General features: G+C 40.2%; 3 protein-coding genes across 6 annotated transcripts; 2 read left to right on the top strand and 1 right to left on the bottom strand.

The window, feature by feature from the left end:
• The first annotated feature begins 510 nt into the window (after positions 1 to 510).
• On the top strand, positions 511 to 3,303 carry LOC147253099 (C-X-C chemokine receptor type 3-like). Of its 2 annotated transcripts, none has more exons than XM_086217132.1 (3): positions 511 to 658; positions 1,460 to 1,828; positions 2,142 to 3,303. In XM_086217132.1, the coding sequence occupies exons 2-3, from the start codon at positions 1,466 to 1,468 to the stop codon at positions 2,892 to 2,894; spliced, it is 1,116 nt and encodes a 371-aa protein (XP_086073258.1). In that variant the 5' UTR covers positions 511 to 658; positions 1,460 to 1,465; the 3' UTR covers positions 2,895 to 3,303. The 2 variants fall into 2 exon arrangements, with proteins under 2 accessions (XP_086073258.1, XP_086073259.1); XM_086217133.1 differs by having other exon boundaries at positions 516 to 658; positions 1,463 to 1,828.
• Positions 3,304 to 5,694: 2,391 nt separating this feature from the next.
• Positions 5,695 to 16,226, bottom strand: cxcr3.1 (chemokine (C-X-C motif) receptor 3, tandem duplicate 1). Its single transcript, XM_086218123.1, has 4 exons — positions 15,798 to 16,226; positions 9,006 to 9,080; positions 7,324 to 7,722; positions 5,695 to 7,241 (listed from the first exon to the last, which is right to left on the bottom strand). The coding sequence occupies exons 2-4, from the start codon at positions 9,048 to 9,050 to the stop codon at positions 6,513 to 6,515; spliced, it is 1,173 nt and encodes a 390-aa protein (XP_086074249.1). The 5' UTR covers positions 9,051 to 9,080; positions 15,798 to 16,226; the 3' UTR covers positions 5,695 to 6,512.
• On the top strand, positions 15,491 to 21,865 carry trim35-28 (tripartite motif containing 35-28). Of its 3 annotated transcripts, none has more exons than XM_086218121.1 (7): positions 15,491 to 15,638; positions 15,708 to 16,155; positions 17,377 to 17,472; positions 19,308 to 19,538; positions 19,650 to 19,672; positions 19,755 to 19,873; positions 20,294 to 21,865. In XM_086218121.1, exons 2-7 carry the CDS (start codon positions 15,736 to 15,738, stop codon positions 20,878 to 20,880), a joined length of 1,476 nt encoding a protein of 491 aa, XP_086074247.1. In that variant the 5' UTR covers positions 15,491 to 15,638; positions 15,708 to 15,735; the 3' UTR covers positions 20,881 to 21,865. The 3 variants fall into 3 exon arrangements, with proteins under 3 accessions (XP_086074247.1, XP_086074248.1, XP_086074246.1); XM_086218122.1 differs by having other exon boundaries at positions 15,495 to 15,638; positions 15,734 to 16,155; XM_086218120.1 differs by having other exon boundaries at positions 15,497 to 16,155.
• Positions 21,866 to 22,024: the final 159 nt, after the last annotated feature.

The raw sequence follows: 22,024 nt of genomic DNA, 5'->3' as shown, positions 1-22,024 counted from the left end.
GTTCAGACATCATGATGTAACAACAGCACAAACTCTTGATTCTGCTGAAAGACTATTGAAATTATCAAATTAGACACGATGGAAGTACATCCTGTGGGGCCTATTTTCATGATCCTTTACCAAAGTTAAAGGGGTCACATTATCCTGCTTACCCAGTTCGATATTTTCACGTTGTAATTTGAATGCAATTTGCTTTCAGCTTTCGTTTCTATGACTCTTGAAGCGTGTATGTTTTGTAGCAGTTTGGAAATACGAGTACACACTGCCATCTGGTGGAAAGCGTCTGTTATTGAGGGGCATTGTTTCGTTCCGCTTTGTGTCGACCGTGAGGGCACAAGAGCGTCAAGTGAAAAACGGAAATACCAGAAGTTAAACGGCTTGACCTTCAAAGTAAAGCACACGCCGTCCACAGTACCAATTTAGCGTGGTACCAAGACGTCATTCTTATCACGTTTTGTTTTTCTAAGGATTAGTTTTAAAGCCTGAATTATTTCTTCCCCCTTACTCCTAATTTTGAAAATTACGAAGACCAAGGGATTTTATTTTGAAAAGATAATAATCGGACGACTCTGTGTTTTGTGTGTAGTTGGCAGTTTTGGCGTAGCTGCTACTATGCGAGCGAGGTGACGATAGACGACCCACACCGAGCCAATTTCAGGTAATTTAATAGTAAATCTTCCTTTTAGCTAATTTACAAAAATAGCAAACAGCGTCCATGTCATAGAACCTCCAGTTACTTAACGGGTTTACCTTGTGGTCATTTTTTAAATTTCCCCACTGATACACTGGGCGATTTTGTTATTGTAGATTGAGTTTCATCCCTTTTCGACATGCAAATACTATTTTGATGATAGATAATTCACGCAAACCCTGAAGAGAAAGCTTCCCTCCAAACCTTCCACGTTTGTTTGCTGTCATAAACAATGGTGAGTTCGTGTAATGGTTCGTACGTGGGTGACCCCGGTGCTCTCCTCAGGCAGCAGTGCACAGGTTATTATTGTCCTGCGACTGACACCCATGACACAAACGAGCTCTTAGAGGACGTAGTCGCTCAATCATAACCTGCTTATTCAGTTTTATTTCCGAAACGTTTCCGTTCCTTACTTTCTGTTTCAAACCCTGCTGTTCAGTCTACACACTCTTGCTAATGTAAAACAAAACAAAAAAGTTTGGGCGTGACGCCCCGTTTGCGAAGATGTGAAAGCTGAACACCGTGACATCCGTCTCGTACTTTCCTTGGCGGCGTTCAGATGTGTCAGCATGAGTGTGTGAGCAGAAGAAACTGCGTTTGCCTCATCTAGGGACACACACACACACACACTCACACCACGTGAGCAGGACTGTGTGTCAGAGTGTTGATAAAAGCTTCCACATTGTCTCAGCTGATGATACAGTGCAGGAGGGGATTTTTGACATCCAGGATCTGTAGCTTATTTTTGTGTTTTTGTCTCCACCATAGCAGACCATGGACGTGGATCTTGATGGATTATTTCAATCTAACACCACCTATGACTACAGGGATGACTATAACGCTAAAGACTATGATACCACACCTGAAGACTATGGTGCGACAAACAGTGAGGTGGTGTGGATGCCACTGCTGTACTCTGTAGTGTTGGCTGTGGGTCTGCTTGGGAACAGTCTTCTCCTGGTTGCTCTGGCTCGGAAGAGGCAAACGTGGAGTACCTCAGACAGCTTTATCCTCTACCTGAGTGTCTCGGACCTCCTGCTGTTGGTGACGCTGCCCCTCTGGGCTGCACAGGCGAGTCATCGTGGCGGGTGGTGCTTCACAGTCTTTTTCTGCAGCGTCAGCAGAGCCATTTTCAAGGTATGTACCGAATGTCGTTTGTTCAGTGTTTCACTGCAAGTGAAAGAGCAATGTTTCCAGCAAAGCTGTGAGAAGCTGTTTGTGTGCTGATGTATCTTGGCCGGAGGCCACTCGGCTCTTGGCAAGTAGCTGCAGTAATCTGTCTTTGAGGCATTTCACAGAAAAGGCAAAAAAATGGGGGAAAGAGAAAGTGAAAGGAGGATTTTGACTTACACATCTTTTTTGGGGGGAGGGGGGCTTAATGATACGATACTAAATTGCATCACTTTGTCTCTACACTATCTTTCTAAATTTCCCATTTTCTTTTTCTTAGATCAACTTCTTTTGTGGAATATTTCTCCTGGCTTGCATCAGTTTGGACTGCTGCCTGTCCATCGTTCACGCTAAGCAGCTTTACCCCCACAAGAATCCCAGGTACCCTCACATCATCTGCCTGACCGTCTGGCTCATCTCCCTGCTCCTCACCATCCCTGACTGGGTTTACATCGAGTTGGAAAAAGATCCGCAGAGGAAAGAGCGATCCTTGTGTATTCTCAACCACAACTATCGTGAGAGGAGGCTGGTATCGTGCCTGCTGCCCCACCTGCTGAGCGTCGCCGCCACTCTGATCATCTGTTACTCATGTATCACCTTATGTCTAAAGTGGCGCTGTAAAAGCCTTCAAAAGCAGAGGGCTGTCATGCTCATCCTCATCCTGGCTATGGTGTTCTTTCTCTGCTGGACGCCATACAACGTCACTGTCATCGTGGATACCTACAGGTCAGGGTCACGGCAGGGGACCCAGGATGGTTCATCTGGGAGCTCCAGCAGTTTCCTGAAAACGTCTCTGATGATAACGTCTGCTTTGGGTTGTGCACACGCCTGCCTTAGGCCTCTGCTCTGTTTCAGTCTGTGCACAAATTTCAGGAAGTGGACGCTGGGTGCTCTGAGTTGTGCAAGTTTGGAAATCAAGGGTTCCATGTGGGAACTGAGTGTGGGTGGGGAAACCCTGCCTGACCAGACACATGACGGGGAGGAGATGAAGCAGATGACAAGTGTTGTGGATCAGGGGCCGATTCAGTGTTGACTCAGAAAAAGATGAACTAAAGAAATGGGACTCAAAAGATGACCTCGGAAGATGACTTCAGTAATCATGCACTCTTTAGTGTCTTAAAGGGGGTGGATGACACATGAGGTGTTAAAGATAGACATTTATTTAAAAAAACAACAACTCATGTTGTATTTGAATGTCAGGGACTGTCATGATGACGTTTGCCTTCTTCTTTCAAATTTGAACTTTTCATCCTAAATAAGGGTTTTTTTTATACTGTTTTCTATCTGTATTTTAATTTTATATTATTATAATAATATTTTATTATTGTTGATGTTGTTGAAAGCAATCTTATAGTGTTTTAGTTTTATAGTGAAAAAACACATGGATGACATGTATGAGCACGTTTCCAGCCATCATGATAAAGCTGATACAGAAACCTTGAGCCTTTGTCGGTGTCTCTGTAGTCGCCACCAGAGTTTAAAAGGTCACCGTTGATACCAGACAACAAAGGGTAGAGTGGTGTATCCCTGGATTTCATAACATTCTTTTCTGTGAATGACCCAAGTGCAGTGAGGGAGTTTCCTTTTCTTAAATCCTGTAGATTTTTTCTTTTCTTCTAACTGTTGCAACCGGGTGGTAATTGTTGTAAACGGCAGGGTGACACAGAAAAGTTGTGAAGTCATTGGTCAGGTGATGCAGCGAGAGAGGAAGAGAGAAAAAGCCTCTGCTGCAGCCTCTTAAAAGCTCTCTGTTCACTGTCGCTGTAAGGCGTGTATGGTGGCATGAGAACTGCAGCTGCTTTGTGTCGAAGAGCAGTAGACAATGTGTCAAGTTGGGAAATGAGGGGACGGCTAAAGGTCCTGTGTCAGTGTTGTGTTTCAGCTCCAAACAGCCATGCAGGTTACGTTCAGATCATTGCGCATGAAAATGTGACTTGATTTTAAGTTCAATTCCTTAGCTGGGTGTTCTTTTGGACAATCAGTATAAAGTGATTAATTCATTCAGTCGCAATTTCACATCATAAGGGACATAGGGTCTGTTGCCCTCCTTGTGAGCCTGTGACAACCTCACTAGATTAAGTTGATGTGTTGATGATGTCTTACTTCAGCTGAAGAATTGTTTCCTGTCACAGCTTAAGAGTCTGTGTTAAAGAAACACGCCAACTTTTTGAGAAAACACTTTTTTTCTGTCCTCCCAGAGCAAAGCAGGAAGACAGATACTCTGCTCTGTGGGTGCAGTAGGGAGCTGAGACCCACAGAGGCCACTAGTTAGCTTAGCGTGAAGAACCTTCGTGTAGCAAACCTCCATCAAAAGTGATCGCATAGATAAGGTCCAGGATTTTGCTTCTTTTTTTATATTTTCATCTTCTCTGACAAATCGGCCATATTTAGTAATAGCAGTCATTTTTCCAGTTGTCAACAAATGTTTTGTTGGCTGAGATGCTGCCTCACTTTGCTTCACCTTGTCAGAAAAGATGTTCTATCATGTTAAAGTATTTCATGAAACATATTATGCACAGTAAGCTTAATAACTGCAAAGCCCATTTTGGATAAAATACATGTTTAATTTTGATGCATTTGAAGCTATGAAAACACTTCCACTCACTACCCTTCATTATGCTAAGCTAACTAATGATCAGCCTGTCTAGGGTCCTCCGCTTTCTACTGGACACACAGAGGAGAGGGGAGAATCTACCCTGTCTGGAATGTGAGGAGTTTGGCACATAAATGAATTTCCAAAAATGTATCCATGTTCCTTAAACAGAGATGGATCAGCACCTCTCTTGAACACTTCACAAAAACATTTTTTGTACCATCCACAAAACAGAGAAGGTTTTCTTGATAAAATCCAAAAGTACCTCTTTGGTTAGCATTGTGATTACATGGTTTGAAATTTAATCACGTGCTATCTTAAGTTGAAAAGATGACTGTTACAAACCTTGATGTGTCTTACCAACTTTGCTATCAACCACAGAGAAAGAACCAGAGATGCTTCTGTTTCCGCTGTGGCTTGTTTATACTGTAGACACGCTGCGGGTCACGGTCGCTTGAATTACACTCGTGCCAGTAATGACGCTTTCTTACTGCCGCAGCGCCCTCCAGGAGATTTCCTCTAATTGAAATATTCGGTCAAATGTATTCTAAGATAATGCACCGGTGGCCATTTTTCCTTTCATCCTCCTTGTACTCAACCTTCCCATACTTTGCTACAAGTCACAGCGCTTCCTAGGTCTGTTGTTTTGCAAAAACCACGTGACCTTTTATAATTTCCTGTCAAGATATTTCCACTGCAAGACTTTTTTTTTCTAATTTACTATTGCACTTCTTATCCGAACTATAATATGTCCACGGTCCTACTATGGCATCGCTGCACATACTGTAGGCTTTTTGCATGTGAAGATGTTTGGGGTAAATAGGAGTCCCTCAAAGCTGTCAGGAGTAAATCACACAATGGCAACCGCCCCTCCTGTTATTTGACTCCCCAGATGTTTTCCTGGAAATGTTAGAGCACCGTGCCCTCGGTGACTTGATATCTCCTGAGCCATAACCTGCAAGAGGGAACGCTGCATTCCAGTGGTGGTGCGGTGCCCGTCTAGACTTGTCAAACAGAAACTGGATCTGAAAACCCATTTGTTTGTTGTTGTTTTTTTTGCTCTGTTTTAGCTCTATTTTGCTGCTGTTCGCGGGGAATGTTCTCGTCTCAGGTTTCATTTTGAGTGTTGCAGACTTAAGGTTGAAATCACACTGGTTTACAATTTAAAATAAAGTTTATTTTGTATTTTAATATCCACATACAAAAATATAATGAAATATACATTCAATGGATACTCCGCAAGGTTAGCAAAGCGTGAGGTGTACTTACTTAAAGGGGGAGGTTCAGTTAATGGAGGTGAAAGAAACATAGTTAAGAGATACTGTAGTTTTAGGTGAATTGTACAGGTTGTTTTTTTATTCTAATTTTCAAAGAATTAGAAACTGATAAATGACTCAGGATGGGTCATTTGGTTCAAGAGTTGACTGTATGGACCCGATACAGGCATTCAAAAACGAAGCTGTAAGGATTATAATGAGTCTTATTCCAGGTTTTGAATCAGGGGAGTCCCACCATCTCACTTTTAAAACCCCTGAACTATACAACATAATCCAGTTACACAATGATACAGTTATACAAGTTTATTTTTTGGTTGATGCTGTCAGCAAGCTAATAGATAGTTATTATACTCTGTGTCTTATTGAGGCAAGACACTACCGGTCCACGCTTGTGGTACACGTTGAAAAAAACATTAGAAACAACTCTCAAAATAATGCAGTCATTTCCTCTACATCCTCAGTTGTGAGAAACTTCTGGTGACATCAGTATTTACTTGACGGATCCAAACTGAAGGTTATCATTTTTATCAAAGCACAACTTAGAAAATACGTATTGCAGTATTACACACAGTCTTGTTTATATAGTGCTTTTGCCAAGCAGTCTCTCCGAACAAGTGACAAGCCGCCGAGAAGAGGATGTGTATTTCCTCATGTCAGCAGACCACAGCTCATGTTCAGTCCAAGTAATGCAGCGAAATTGTAAGAAAGGAAAACCTCATAATGGTTATAGAATGATGGAAATGTACAGAAAACCCCTGTTTGTCAGTTTTCTGGCTCCGCCTCAGATAGCAATGGAGTTGGAGGTATCGGCTGAATCAGACCAAATGGAGCTTCTCCGGCTGCTTACAGTAGACAGTTTGACATTTGTCTCCAGCTTGCAGCCCAAAGATCTCAGGATGCCAATGAGTTGACGCCGGAACTTAACACCCACAAAAGCATAGAGGACAGGATTGAGGCTGCAGTGGAGGTAACCTATAGAGAGAGTGGCAGTCGTGGCTTTTGCCAGTGATGATCTGACTTCACAAGTGTCATTGCTGCTGGAATAAAGTGTGTCCACAATGAGTGCGATGTTGTATGGCGTCCAGCAAAGAAAGAAAACCACCACAACAGCTAAGATGACCTTGAAAGCCTTCTGTTTTTGGAGGACATGGGAGCCACAGCGCAGCCGGTGCAGGATGCAGGAGTAGCAGAAGATCAGGACAGCTGAAGGAAGCAGGAAGCCCACTATGTGATAGATCAGGCGTGCGGCCAGCCGCCAGTCTTGTATACTGTCAGAGGTCAACTTATAGTTGCGAATGCACTCGGTTTTCTCTCGTCTTTCATCTCGCACAGCTTCCAGAAAGATCCAGTCAGGAATAGAGAGAAATAGGGAGAAGAGCCACACTGTCAAACAGCTGGCCTGAACGATCCAGGGGTTCCTGCGGGAGTACATCTGGGTGGCGTGGACAATGGAGAGGTAGCGGTCCACACTGATACAGGCCAGCAGGAAGATCCCACAGTAGAAGTTGATCTGCAAAGAAATCAGTAGACAGAGGTGAGTATTTAATATTTTGCCCTTGGATTTGTTGCAGGTAGTTTTGTTCATGACTTACTGTAAAAATAACTCCAGTAATTTTGCAGAAGGGAGTACCAAAGCTCCACCCTTCAACCTGAGCGGCCTGTGCCATCTTGAAGGGCAACGTCACCAGCAGCAGGACATCAGCCACACCCAGGTGGAGAATGAAGGTGTCTGTTACACTCCAGGTCCTTCTACTCTGAACCAAGACTCCCAGAAGAACGCCATTCCCCAGTATTCCCACAACAAAGGCTACTGAGTACAGAATTGGGATGAAGACTGCATTAAAATGTTCACCCTCTTTCAGGTCACAGACGTTTCCCCCTTCACAGCAAGCCTCATCATCGTATGAGTCGTTCCCATACAACGCATCAAGACCCTCCAACAACGAATACTCGTCAGTAAGCGTGATTGGTCCACCATTCAACAGTGAATCCTGCATTTATAGAAAAAAAAAAAAGATGGAGACAAATGCACCATTGTGAGAAATTCACAGTCAGATTCAACCATGTGGTGGTGCTGTGAGGCTTTAAACACCAAGACTTTTTTTTTTTACATACAGCATACACCACAATGAATGCAGCACACTATACAATTAACGAAAGACGTCACACCAGTGCAATCTGGAGTATAAAGGAAGCTCAGTCACCAGACCAAAACAAAATAGTGAAATAAACGAGGTGGAGGCAGCAGAGCGTTCTCTGCCAGACACTTGAATCAGAATCAGAATCAGAATCAGAATCAGAATCAAAATCAGAATTCTTCCTGAATCTGATTCTGATTCAGTGTTTGGCAGAGAATCAGTGTCGTAAAACGTAAGACTCTAACTGCAATATGCGGCGAAAATCATTTTTTGTACAATTGTGAGAAATTGGAGCTGTATATTATTTATTTGTTCGGTATTAGATTTCTCTTGATTTTTTTTTAGTCACTCTCCATTTCATTTTCCAGGCTCTCTGCGCTCTTTGATAACACCAAAAGGGAGAGTTGCTGTTGGGCTTGTTTCATTCCAGAGTGGACCGTCTTCTCGACATACTCTACATTTTAATCTTCTGGTATACTTCAACATTATTCTAGGCATTGCCACAATTTTCTAGGAAAGCATGACTCATTCAAATAACCTTCATTCCTGGAATTGCTCAGTATGAACCTGCAAGGAACTGACGATTCTTTGTATACCAAGAAGAGCTTTTTATTACCTCCCTGCTATTATTTCCTAACCTATCAATCGTCACTTAGTTTTCTGTCATAATTTTGGGGAACTGAAAAAGAGCTTTTTAATACCCTCCAAGTGCCGAAAGTATTCTTATTTTATCAGTTCAAAGGTCCGAACTATAATTATACCTTTATACCTAATTTTGTAAGCTTTGATGTTTATAGAGGTTAAATTGTGCCTTAAATATACAATCAAACAAAATAAACTTGACTTCAAGATTTTCCACACATGCCCACAAAAAACAACATATTCAGTCATAAAAACATCAAAAAGCCTGGTTGAAGGTTTTTGATCGCATCGTGTAGAACATCTTGAAAGTTGAATATGCAAATGAGAATGTTAATTAGAACACACTGAAATTACTTGAGATAAATTATTGAAAACCATGTGATTAAATTACACAATTTATTTTTCAAACAAAAATTAGGTGTTCCTAAAAACACACGAAGCAGCTGAAATCCATGTAGGCATTCTAAACTAGAACGACAAAAGTAAAACCTTACCCAACTGAAATTGGCTGACATTGTATCCTCTGCAAGCAGGTTCATACCATGAGGCCTCTCAAGCAGAAACTATACCTAAAGAGAGGAGGAAGTAGAGATGATAAAGACTCCCCCCACCACACACACACACACACACACACACACACACACACACACACACACACACACACACACACACGCGCGTAATGACAGGTTTTTAAAAGGAGGAGCAATCTTAACTTTAACCCTGCATCTCACCCAAGGCTGCTGGGATAGGCTCCAGCACCCAATCTTAAATATAGTTTCAACACATTCATCTTTACTTTACCCACCACTGCCCAGTATAAGGAAAGACGCTATGACTCTGATATTGCAAATGTTTTCTTTTTTCAGTCAATGCATCCCAAATTTTACACCAGTTTATGGTAAAGCAGTAAAAGACTGTTTTGGAGAACAGTATACATGATGACTTCTGGCATTAAGCTCAGCTAACAGGCGGTCAGACAGTGGTATGGGGTCTCAGCTTAAAGGTGAACAAAGTGTTGTTGACTGACATCACTTCCATCGATGTTCGTTGTAAATATCAAACTAAAACAGAGCTAGCCCCCCCCCACCCCTCGTTTGCCGTTTGTGAGCCCCGTGTTGTCCAGAGACCAAACTTTTTCATAGTGCATTTAAGGGGCAGGCAGCTAGCGGATCAAGGGGAGACGCCCATGACTTGAGACAAAAATGAAACCATGCAACAAGGCTTAGTGCACCTTTAAAACCCACGGAGAAAAGAACAGTGTCTACCTTCCCTCCTCGTCTGCTGAAGATGGTAAATCAGCATATTAATCCAGAAGGTCACATGTTTTCAAAGTAAACTATGTACTTTCAATGCCGCCTTTACATCTAAAGGGACTTTACACCCTAGTTATTAATAATACTAACACACAAATGCCATTGAGTAGGCAGACAGATTTTTCCAAAGACAGATGGATAATATTCTTCTTATTTTGTTGGGGGTTTTTGACGAAATGTAGACAATTTCTTGGTATTCAGAAAAGAAAAAAAAACTTGCAGTGTGCAAGTAATTTATTATACCTGTTGAACGGATACTTTAGAAGAGAGTTTTACTCTCAGGCATAATATTTTTAAAAGTACTTCAGTTGTCAGTGTCTATGTTGCAAGTAAGGTCAACACATTTATAAATGTTTACCCCTTATATGATTTGACATTATGACTTTAAAGTTTTATTAATGGCGCTTGCTCTGCAACTTTGATTTCATGCCTGTCAGTTTAATGGTGCAATAAAAATAAAGTAGTTTACTCTTGCGGTATTACTACAGAAATATTCTTTAAAAAAAAAATAGTTACACATTCACTGCAGTCCCATCGAAAATGGATTATTTAGCCTTGTCTTAAAAACGAATTTATTTATATTGTTCGTAATGTCATTTGTCCTTTTGATAGTTTACACGTCAGTGTCAAAATCTGTCTGCTGGTGATTTCTGATCTTCAGTCATGATGTCGATACCTCTCAGACCTCAGGATTTTACACACTTTTTTTTTCTTCTCTTGTTTTCGCTCAGACCGCACACAGGCACTGTGCTTGCAGAACTCACCTGCAGCAGCAGTAAATGTTTATCTGTTTCCCCTCAACCATCTCCAGTGAAAGACTGTGTTCCTGTTTTTCTTCTCACCTTTTTTTCACTTCTGTTTTGAAGTGTAAAAGCGATTCTTGCAAAGAGTAGCTGATGGAAGTGCAAGCATTTGGCCATGAAAGTCAAACAAATGACAATTATCAGCACACAACCTGAGAGGGAGGCGGCCAAATAGTTCACATAAATTACATCGCAGTACAAACAATATGCTAAAATAAATGATAAATTGATGTTTTGATTAATCATCAGTGATTAATTGAACCCCAAAATATGCTAAGCTGGTTGAAACCTAGCAGGAGAATGATAGAGCAAGAAAGAATAGAGGAAATACGTAAAGCTGGTCGCCTCTATGTTGCATTAAGTGCACTTTTGTTTCATTTAATTGTCCACCGAAGCAATTTCAGCCTTGCTAATTTCAAACTAACACGCTGCAGCTACCCGACTAAAGCCAAAGCAGACGGGCTTAGGTTTGACTCCACTTCTCAGTGGAAAGGAAACTTTGAGCAGGTATTCTTTTGAGTGGCTCATTGGTGATGGTGGGAGGCGTGGGCTCATTCTTGATAAACAATTAACATAATTCTTGGCGGTTTTGCAGGTTACTTCACTATTTTATCATTACACCAGAACATGACTGGAACAGAGAGGAGCGTCACGTAGCATAACACAAAATACAGTGCAATATTGATGACCTCTTCCTCTCCCCACCTCCGACCTCAGGCTCTTTTTCTGTTTTTTTTCTTAAACATTAAATATCTTAAAGAATTGACAATATAATGTAATGAATGAATGAATGAATGATTCAATACAAGAAAATTCTGATTTCGTGATCAATTTACCTGCCATCGTTTGAGTCATGACTCATGCGCATCAACCCCCAGAACCCCCAACTGGTTTGCACCCACTCTTTAACAAAGGGCACCACCCTTTCCTTATGAATCTGTGGCCCGGGTGAATCAGTTCATAGTCCGTCTGCACTGATACCTGATAATGTAACCTTATGGTGTGACATTTGTGTCAATAATCATTAAGCACAGTTTACGCCGTGGTATGATGGTGGTGTTGTGGGGTGGGGGTGGGGGGTTCTGGCCAGGCTCTAGGCTGTGGACTAGCACAATTTTCTGCATCGCATCTGGAGTCATCGGTTGCATCGTTTCACCTGACAGAGAGGAGCTTCACCAGAGGGACGTAGCAAATGAAACCGTGAAACTATTTACTTCGATGAAGGGTACACTGTCTCTCTCCTTCGATTTAAGCTAGGAGCCCCTGATCTTGAAGTAAAAGGAGGAGTGAAAGTGACACAACTCTGATCACCAGTCCACGTAGTATCAACCTGATGTAGAAGCTGCGGCTTTACGCTAAAAGTCCATTCAACTATTGTTTTAAAACCAAGGAGCAGCTGCTTACTTGTACGGACGTCAGTCACTCTGAGTATGACTTAGCCGGGACAAGTTCATTTTTATATTTGGTGCAAGTGCAAAAGGATGTTTATATTTGTTTTTTGTTTTTCTTGCTGTAAAGCACTTTGTGATTCTGTATCTGTCAAAGAGGTAATGCAAATATTCTTAACTTATTTACTCTAAATGTTGGAATAACCTTATTTCCTCTCTGCAACATCCACTGTCTTCAGCCATATGTTGTCATAAAACACCAGGTTTCTTCAGTTGTGTTTTTTTTTAAGGCACAAACTGTAGCGATATCTCACAAGGGGAACTGAGAGAGAAAAAATGTAAAAAAAAAACAACAACATGCTTTTCTTTCAATTTTCTGGTTCTCACATTGGTAAATAAGTAAAAAACAAAAACAAACAATTTTAAGAATTAAACTGGAATCAGTGTACAAACTGTAATGATCATGTTGGTAGAGAGATGTGAATATGAATGCACCTTAAGCAGATGTTTCGTCACTGTTTGAATGAATACCTCAATATAGGTTAGTGTGCCAGAGAAAAATCGAAACATACCGGAGTCTCTGTCTCCACATGGTTGACGTTTACCACATCTGAAAATGCACTGAAACGTTTCTCTCCAAACTCGTGACCTTTAGTCACAATTAGATGAAAGAGAACAGGGTGAAAAATCTCTTGGAAATTACAATTTGAAAATACAGATCTGTAAATTGCATGGAAGTCAAAAATTTATGGGGGGGGGGGGGTGTTTGCACAATCTTAAGGCACTTATCAATAAGAGTGGATGATGACAATGTCCTGATACTGATGTGATATGATGACATGTCATACAGATGTGTTTTTCTAAATCTGTTGGTGAACCTGGGATGGCCAAAAGCGGAAGGTCAGCAAATGACAAATGGAGAATCACATGTCAATATTCTACATTGACACTGCTCATTACAGTTACTGTTCAAATACGTGGCATATGAAAATCTGATCTATGCAAATTTATGTAATTGCATGGTCACAGCCCTCAGTCCTATTTGCAATAAAACATGATGCCAAAGTGGGTTTTGGTGTCACTGTGAGGGCAACACCTACATGAAAATGGCAACGGTTCTTACAAAGCTCTGACCAAAGACTAACTTAGTTGTTAGAGGCATGAAACCATAAAGCACCTTTTTTGGATTTTCTTTGACACCTGTTACTGCGGCTGTCATAAACTATGTTTTCACTTTTTGACCCTGCAGTGCCACAATAATCCACTTACATTTTTATACATTTCGTAAAGGTTGCATCTCCTGCCATTTGGATTTTGATCAAAACAAATCCCATATTGTTCAGCCCTGGAAAAGAATATGACACGGACAGATGTTGCTAAATTCCATATTTCACCTGCACCCTAAGCTAGAGTGTATCCACGAAATCTCTAAGAAATAAGAGACGAAGGTGTCAAAGACACTCACAAGGTCAAAACAGCTGTCGTGACTCAAGCGGGGCTGATTGAATGTCACGAATGAATCATCTTTCAACACCCGCCGGATATACTTCACTAATACACTCACAAACCATGTGGTTTAAGATTATAGCGACTGATAAGTGTTTCTGTGTGAGCGTGTGAGTGTGTGTGTGTTCGTGCTACATTCCCTCTGAGGACAGAACCACAGAGGGCACATTTTAACACAAATAAAAATGAGCTTGGGTGATATCGCCGTGAACAGTTGTACTCTGTCTGAGTCTGATGTTGTAAAGTGTGGTGTGACCGCTCCATGGCACCATCTGCTGGATGAATTCACAAACCTCAGCTACAGTGTCCGAGGACTGTGCGGTTCCTTTCATTTGTTGGAATTCTGACCCGTGTTGATTCACAGGAGGATGCACAGCTCCAGATATCGATGAATGAAAATAACCTCTACTAATACTAATCTACTAATAATTTGATGAGCCATCTTGTCATTTTCAAAAGAAAAAAAAATGGAGGCTTCACACTATTATGCACGCTATCAGGATCTATTACTCCCTCAGTCATGAAAGTGCGAGGTAGCAGCAGGTTGAGGTGAAGCTCAAAGCGAGCTGAAAATCAAGTGATTGATTAAACTGTTTAAGTCAAATCATCATGTTTTATTAACAGTGAGAACGCGCTTCAGGTTTTGTAGCAAAAAAAAAAAACCTTCACATGCATGTAGTGGCAAAAACTGTCAGGTGACAAGTGTGAGCTAAATTGTAGTTCATTTCTCTCTGAGGTGGAGTAAAAAGATGTGAAAGGATTCATGTATACTTGAATTCATTTCGACTCGTCGAGGACAGTGCGCACCGACAAGAATCATATCCATAGAAATTTTTAAAAAAAGATGCACCAAATTCAGCAGAGAAGCTGAATTCCATCTGAAGCCCTGACATGTCGATGTAACACACAACACGAAGACCCAATCACACCAAAACAACTGTATCGAACACAAAAGAAAATACACAAATCACAGTCAATAGTGCGGAATGTTCAAAGTGGAGCAACTGACGGGTCCTTCCGTTTGTTTTTATTGTTCACAAATACAAATATACAGGAAAAAAAGCAGTTTAGCCTTTATTCAAGCAGTGTTAAAATAAATTTCGATGGATTCTTCACACATGTCATAGAAATTAAATGAGTATTCAATTCCAATTTTAAATCTCTCTAATTTAGCTGGCTATATTCTATAAGTAATTTTGAAAGACACCTCTTTAATCTTATCAAGATAAAATTTATCCTCGATCAGCCACACGCCCCCCCCCCCCCCCCCCCCCCCAATCGCTGCCATTGTAAAGAGAATTCCAAGGAGCAAACATAATAGGGTCTTCGCCTGAAGTACCTTCAGGCTCAGGCCCTAATAAATATCCAGAAGATTTTTGTGAACCCCGTTATGTCGAAGCTTGTGTTAATGACGAATGTGGTGACGTTCGACGCCTCGCGTTCACGACGCGACTGATTCAAGGAATGGCTCGCGGGTTTGACCTGCCAATCAAAATATGAAGGGCAGAGAATGGCAATGGATCCCTCCACATTTTAGCAGGAAAATATTAAAAAAAAAACGCCTAAGGCACTATGAGCTATGGTTATTTTTAAAAGAAAATGAATAAAAAGTTTCCCCTTGGTCTTTTAATATTTGTCCCTAAGAGACCCAAGCGGGTTCACGTCCTCGACTTGTGTCCACGCTCCATTTTGACTCCACCATTTTATCATAAAGACAGACAGCATTTTATGTTCAAGATTTATGCGTTGGCATCACAAAAATCATTCATTCATTTATTCAACTCAAAGCTTCACACACCAAAGCCATGGCGTCATTATAATCACCCTGCCGGCTGTACATTTATTGTCCCCTTGATGGCGCAGTGGAGCCAATGACGCACCAGGAGTGAACCGACTGGGTGGACAGCTTCGATGCTTCATGTAGCGTCATCTCGCCATCACTAGGGGGCAGTAGTGATTTAAAAAAAAGACTGCTCACTGCTTGTTAGACGGAAGGAAACGAATTGTGGTTTGTGTAGACGGACATTTGATGGGGTTTTCTCTCATTTGATTCTTTTTATGCCCTTGTATTTTATATTGTCGTGACCGTGAAGCTTTCACGCGCCACCAGGAGCCAGGTGAGTGCACTTCCGTTTGTGTTAAAAAGTCGGTGTGGAGTTTTTTTTTTTTTTTTTTTTTATTGAAAGCGAAACTAACTTGAGGTCGCGTGAAGCCATGGCTGCCAGTGTGGACGAAGACATGCCGGAGGAGGCTGCACCTCTCCAGCAGGAGCTCACCTGTCCCATCTGTAAGGGTGTCTTCCAGGACCCCGTGCTGCTGCCCTGCACCCACTCTTTCTGCAGAGTGTGCCTGGATACGAGCCGACAGATCAAAAGCGAGTGTCCCGTGTGCAGGAAGGTGTTTGAGGAAGGACAGGTCGTATCCAACCGTGCGCTCGGCAACGCTAGCGAGATCTTCCTGAAACACGCCTGGAGGCCTAATAACACGTTAGCCTCCGACGAGGCGTGTAAGCTCCACCTGAAGCCCCTGGAGCTGTTCTGTGAGAAGGACGAGCAGCCAATGTGTGTGGACTGTGTGACCCTCCACAGTGGACACCGGCTGCTGGCCGTGAAAGACGGAGTTCAGCTGTGCCAGGTAACAAAAGCACCTCCACGAAAGTCTGTAACCGAGCTTCTTGTTAACAGAACTGAAGATTTTTTGGCAGTTCATCAAAACATACGGAAGCCGAGAGCGGCTTAAACTTCATTTAACTTTCTGAATACTGTTTGGATATTGAGCTATTTGTCTGGTGGGAACAGGTTATCACCTTGGAAAAAATAATGACACACAATTTAAACATGTATAATATAAAGGCGTTTACTAAGAAAAATAGTTTGTTTACTTTTATCGAGTTACGTCGACTTGTTGCCCTCACCGTCCATTCTCGACCCTGTGAAATGGAACATGCCACAGCAGGAAGGAGGCTCACTTCCTCCCAGCGGCTTGTTTCAGGTTGTTGGAGCGTTCATGTTGTCTAGACATTTACTTTTAATGTTTTACATTCTTTATGAGTCGTAATTTACTGCTAAAGTGTTTTATCTGTCCCGAACTGGATTCTCATGAGAATGATCCTTGAAATTATCTGCATAAATAAAGTTCGAATGATGAAAAAAAAAAAAGATAATTCCTCAACGACTTTGTAGATTAATCTTCTATATGACATGTCTTGACACAGTGTCTTTCAGCTTAAAAAAAATTACAGGTCTATAAATATGTTTATAAAATTTAACACCTGCCAGGCTCCGTCTGTGTTGCAACGTTGTGTGTTATGTTTGAGAGCTGCAGAGTAAACCTTGTGGCTGGATTCATCGATCCACAACTGTGTCAAAACCAAGTTCCATCCGTCTCTGCGACCGACTTTAAAACCTCAAGACCCTGAAGAGTGGAAAGTGGCTTCTGAACCATCCATCCATCCATCCATCATTTTCGTCCACTTATCCTGTTAAGGGTCGCGGGCGGGGCTGGAGCCTATCCCAGCAGCTTTTGGGAGAGAGGCGAGGTTCACCCTGGACAGGTCACCAGTCCATCATAGGCCCAACACATATAGACAGACAACCATTGGCTCTCCCAGCGACACCTACGGTCAATTTAGAGTATTAATCAGCCTCGTCTTCATTTGCACGTCGAGGCTCGAGCCGCGACTCGAACCCAGAACCATCTTGCTGTGAGGCAACAGTGCTAACCACTGCACCAGCGTGCCGCCCCCAAACCAAATTCAGGAACTAATTTCAAATGGAATATTAGCTTTGTTTTTGCTATGTAGGTCTATTCTAACTCCTAATAAATGTATTTGTTTGTCCTTTGTCCTTCCTGCAGAAGGAACTGAGGTTCATCGTCAGTATTTTTGAGAAGAAATTGGTATCACATCAGAAAATGACAGACAAACTAAGCAACACTGTGGAATACATCAAGGTAAAGTTACTGTCTCACCCTGGTCTAGCTTTGCACTATAGTTACCTGTGTTTCCATGACATTCTAGACTGGTCTGCAACCCCCCGGACAGATTGGGTAAACAACACTTGACTGCTTGGGAAAATCTGTGGTGCCATGTTTCTACTGAATAGGGTTATATGGTTATATTTGAAGATATGTGATAGTCTCGTATGAGTGCCGCAGATGAGGACGTATCAGGTCACAGTCACAAAGGGATAGCAAAAGTTAACAACAATTTAAAGACAAAGTACACAAAAAATACACGATACACAAGAGCGATACGAGGAATATATATATATATATATGTGTGTGTGTGTGTGTGTGTGTGTGTGTATATATGTATATATATATACGTATATATACGTATATGTATATATATGTATATATATATACGTATATATACGTATATGTATATATATGTGTATATATATGTGTATATATGTATATATATGTATATGTATATATATACGTATATGTATATATGTATATATATGTATATGTATATATGTATATGTATATGTATATATGTATATATATACGTATATGTATATATGTATATATACGTATATGTATATATGTATATATACGTATATGTATATATGTATATATATACGTATATGTATATGTATATATGTGTGTATGTATATGTATATATATATGTGTATGTATATGTATATATATGTGTATATATATGTATATGTATATATATGTGTATATATATGTATATGTATATATATGTGTATATATATGTATATGTATATATATGTGTATATATATGTATATGTATATATATGTGTATATATATATGTATATGTATATATATGTGTATATATATGTATATATATGTGTATATATATGTATATGTATATATGTGTATATGTATATATGTGTATATATATGTATATGTATATATATGTGTATATATGTATATGTATATATATATGTGTGTATATGTATATATATATGTGTATATATGTATATGTATATATGTATATATACGTATATGTATATATGTGTATATATATGTCTATATATACGTATATATATATACACGTATATATACATATATACACGTATATATGTATATATACGTATATATACGTGTATATACGTGTATATATGTATATATATACATATATACGTATATATACGTATATATACGTGTATATACGTGTATATATGTATATATATACATATATACGTATATATACGTATATACGTATATGTATATGTATACGCATATATATACGTATATGTGTATATATATATGTATATATACGTATATATGTGTATATATATACATACATATACGTGTATATACATATATATGTATATATACGTGTATATATATATACGTATATATATACATATATATATATGTGTATATATACATATATACGTATATATACGTATATATATATATATATATATATATCCATCCATCGTCATCTTCCGCTTATTCCTACACATTAAGGGTCACGGGGGGGCTGGAGCCTATCCCAGCGTCAACGGGCGAGAGGCGGGGTTCACCCTGGACAGGTCGCCAGTCCATCGCAGGGCCAACATAGAGAGACGAACAACCATTCACACTCACATTCATACCTACGGTCAATTTAGAGAAATATATATATAAAATAAACACTACTTAAGAGAGGAAGTTTAAATGTTTGCAGGTGCTCTGACCAGCCATTGTGTTTAAAGATCCTTATTATACGTCTGTGAGGGGACGATAACAGATCCTGATCGGTCACCTTGTGCACCCCCAGTTCCATAAGTGTGTGTGCGCTTTAACTCTTCTCTCTGGCCTTACGCAGTATCAAGCTGGCGTGGCTGAGAAACAGATCAAGGCCGAGTTTGAGAGGCTCCACCAGGTTCTCCACAAGGAGGAAAATCTGCGTCTGAACGCCCTGGCTGCTGAGGAGACGCAAAAGGTCGCTGCCATTGAGGAATTGATCACCAAGACGAATAAAGATGTCAAGGCTTTGAAGGAGCTGACTGACAATCTGAAAAAAGAGATGGGCAACGAGGATCTACCCCTCTTGAAGGTGAGATGAGGCAACCCGTCTCCACAGGGATTAGACTTGAAAATGTTAATGTTTTACATGACTTAGAAAAATGCATCGAACTAATTAAGTCTCTTTTTGTTGTTGTTTTAGAAATTCCAAAACTTAAAAAGAAAGTAAGTGTATCAGTGGTATGTATAGCAAGCTGTAAAGTGTAATATGAAATGTTTAAATGTCATTGCTTTCTTTTTTTCCCAGCGCCCAGTGGAATCAGGGAGACCCTCACATCCCTAATGACTCTCTGTTAAACATGGGCAAGCATGTTGGTGCTTTGGGCTTCAACATCTGGAAGAACATGCAGGCTCATGTCCAATATAGTAAGTGGAGTACATGCGGGGGAGAGTGTTGTTGACCCAATTGTGTTTGTTTATTCAACAATATGATGATTTCCTGGTAGGTGATCATCATAAATAGTCTTGGTAAACTCTGCACCATTAGCCTGAAAACACAAATGAAATGTTCTTGCCTGCATATTTGTTCTGAGACAATTAAGGCCCTTCTTAGCCCTCAATTTAGTCTTACAGAAACGAAACAAAGCCTGATGGCCAGATGTAACTCCTCCTTACTCCTGATAATTTTTGTGTACCCTTTTGTAACATGAAGGCTTTGATCCCTGCCTGTAAAACAAAATTGAGGAGTTAAAAGTACTGAAGTGTTTAAGAACAAATTCGTGACTCAGAACATTTTACAAATCAGGTCCATTGTTTTAATCACTTTTCACATCTTACTGTGTGCAGATCCAGTGGTGCTGAACCCAAACACAGCTACTCCTTGGTTGTCCATAAACGCTGACCTGACCAGTGTGAATCAAAGCTCAGAGCGGCTGACCACCCCTGACAATCCAGAGCGCTTTGATCCCTGTGTCTTCATCCTGGGTGCTGAAGGTTACACCTCAGGGAAACACAGATGGGATGTCATTGTTGGTGACAACCCCAAGTGGATTGTGGGAGTGTGCAAAGAGTCTGTGACACGTAAAAAGAAGTTTACGATCTCTCCGAGCCGTGGCGTTTGGTCCATAGGCCTCAGTAAAGGCGTGTACTCCGTCTTAACACAGGAGCGAACGGAGCTGCAGTTGCAGCAGCGTCCAGAAAGGATCCGTGTCAAACTGAACATTGATAAAGGAGAAGTGTCATTTTGGGATGGGGGGACAGCAAAACACCTTGTCAGTCTAACTCATACGTTCGACGAGAAAATCTTTCCTATTTTTGGCCCTGGCCTCCAAAGTGTGCCAATGATTCTGGCTCCAGGAAAAATGGCTGTACACACCTCATTGGGTACACACCAAGTGTCATGCAGCGAAATAAAAAATGAGAGTAACCAATAAGTTACTTTGTAAAAGCAAAAAAAAATGGAGCCAAAGCCAATTAGAAATTTATCGAATTTACAGCTGAAATGTAAGAAATATACTAACATGATGAATAAGAGCAGATAAAACAGCACACAAACTTAAAGCTTGAAGAATGTTTTTTTTATTTAATTAGTACAACTTTAAGGTTTATTCTAAGACAAGTGTCAGCGAGGAATGTGAATACGATCTTAAAACTGTTATACATGAAGTCAATAATTAAAAAAAAAAAAAGGAAATTGAATATGACTTCATTCTTTATTATCAAGGTGATAGAAGGTTAAAAGATTAGAAGAACACACACTGGAACAAAGAAAAAGAACACTTAAAGTCATGTGGTCCCTTGAAGGTGTTTCCAAGCCTTATAACTACCATATATGTTGCTTTGAATGGAGCTGTGGGAGCTGACAAAGAGCAGAATTTTAGAAACTGAATACCAAATATATAAAATGTGCCTTAGTTGGAGGAGATGTAATTTATCAGCCTTTGGACATTATATAGGATAAATGCTGACAATAATGAAAAATAACAATACAAATCCTGGCAACATGGCTCATTCTGGGGGCCAAATTTCAAATGACTAAATTGAACAATCTATATTGATTTATTTGGATTTTAAATTAACCACTTCCACCGGTTTATCTTTTTTTCTTTTTCTTTTGGAAACCACTTAAGTACTGCATGGGGTCTGAAGTGTCTGCATACATTCTGAGTATTTCCCTATGTATCTTAAGGACTATGTAAACGTTTGTGTTTCATTAAATCATTCTCATAATGTTGCATGCTTTTATGCTCACACAGTGTTGAATATATACTGCACTTGTACCTGTTTATTTTTTAATATTATTTGTTCGCTGGCCATCACTCACAAAGTATGGCAAAGATGTGAAATACTGCTAATGGTTTGCATCGTCATACTTTGTATGGTAATTTATTGAATAAATTAATTGAAAATCAAGTTTGTCTTGTGTGTTCATTATAAATAGTAAATCATTCTGAAAATTGATAAAGTATTTTCAGGGGTTCTTGCTCATGTTAGGTCAACAGATTCACTTTGTAACAGTAGTGTCTTTTAATATTTTGGAACCGGATGGTGAAAGGTTGTTTTTCTCCACTGGATGGC

This window comes from Aulostomus chinensis, chromosome 11 (genome assembly GCF_037954235.1).
Source record: "Aulostomus chinensis isolate RoL2024-O1b breed Wild chromosome 11, RoL_Achi_v1.0, whole genome shotgun sequence".
Taxonomy (NCBI): Eukaryota; Metazoa; Chordata; class Actinopteri; order Syngnathiformes; family Aulostomidae; genus Aulostomus; species Aulostomus chinensis.
The sequence above is the reverse complement of the archived record's forward strand: the minus strand, read 5'-3'. Positions and strand labels throughout refer to the sequence as shown.

Bases quoted from the DNA above. Each gene is read 5' to 3' on its own strand.
- trim35-28 (XM_086218121.1), top strand. From the start codon at position 15,736: ATGGCTGCCAGTGTGGACGAAGACATGCCGGAGGAGGCTGCACCTCTC. The intron at 16,156-17,376 runs GTAACAAAAGCA...TCCTTCCTGCAG, and splicing joins ACGGAGTTCAGCTGTGCCAG to AAGGAACTGAGGTTCATCGT. The intron at 17,473-19,307 runs GTAAAGTTACTG...GGCCTTACGCAG, and splicing joins ACACTGTGGAATACATCAAG to TATCAAGCTGGCGTGGCTGA.
- LOC147253099 (XM_086217132.1), top strand. From the start codon at position 1,466: ATGGACGTGGATCTTGATGGATTATTTCAATCTAACACCACCTATGAC. The intron at 1,829-2,141 runs GTATGTACCGAA...TCTTTTTCTTAG, and splicing joins TCAGCAGAGCCATTTTCAAG to ATCAACTTCTTTTGTGGAAT.
- cxcr3.1 (XM_086218123.1), bottom strand. From the start codon at position 9,050: ATGAACCTGCTTGCAGAGGATACAATGTCAGCCAATTTCAGTTGG. The intron at 7,723-9,005 runs GTAAGGTTTTAC...CTATAAATGCAG, and splicing joins TGTCAGCCAATTTCAGTTGG to GATTCACTGTTGAATGGTGG. The intron at 7,242-7,323 runs GTAAGTCATGAA...ATTTCTTTGCAG, and splicing joins TTACTGGAGTTATTTTTACA to ATCAACTTCTACTGTGGGAT.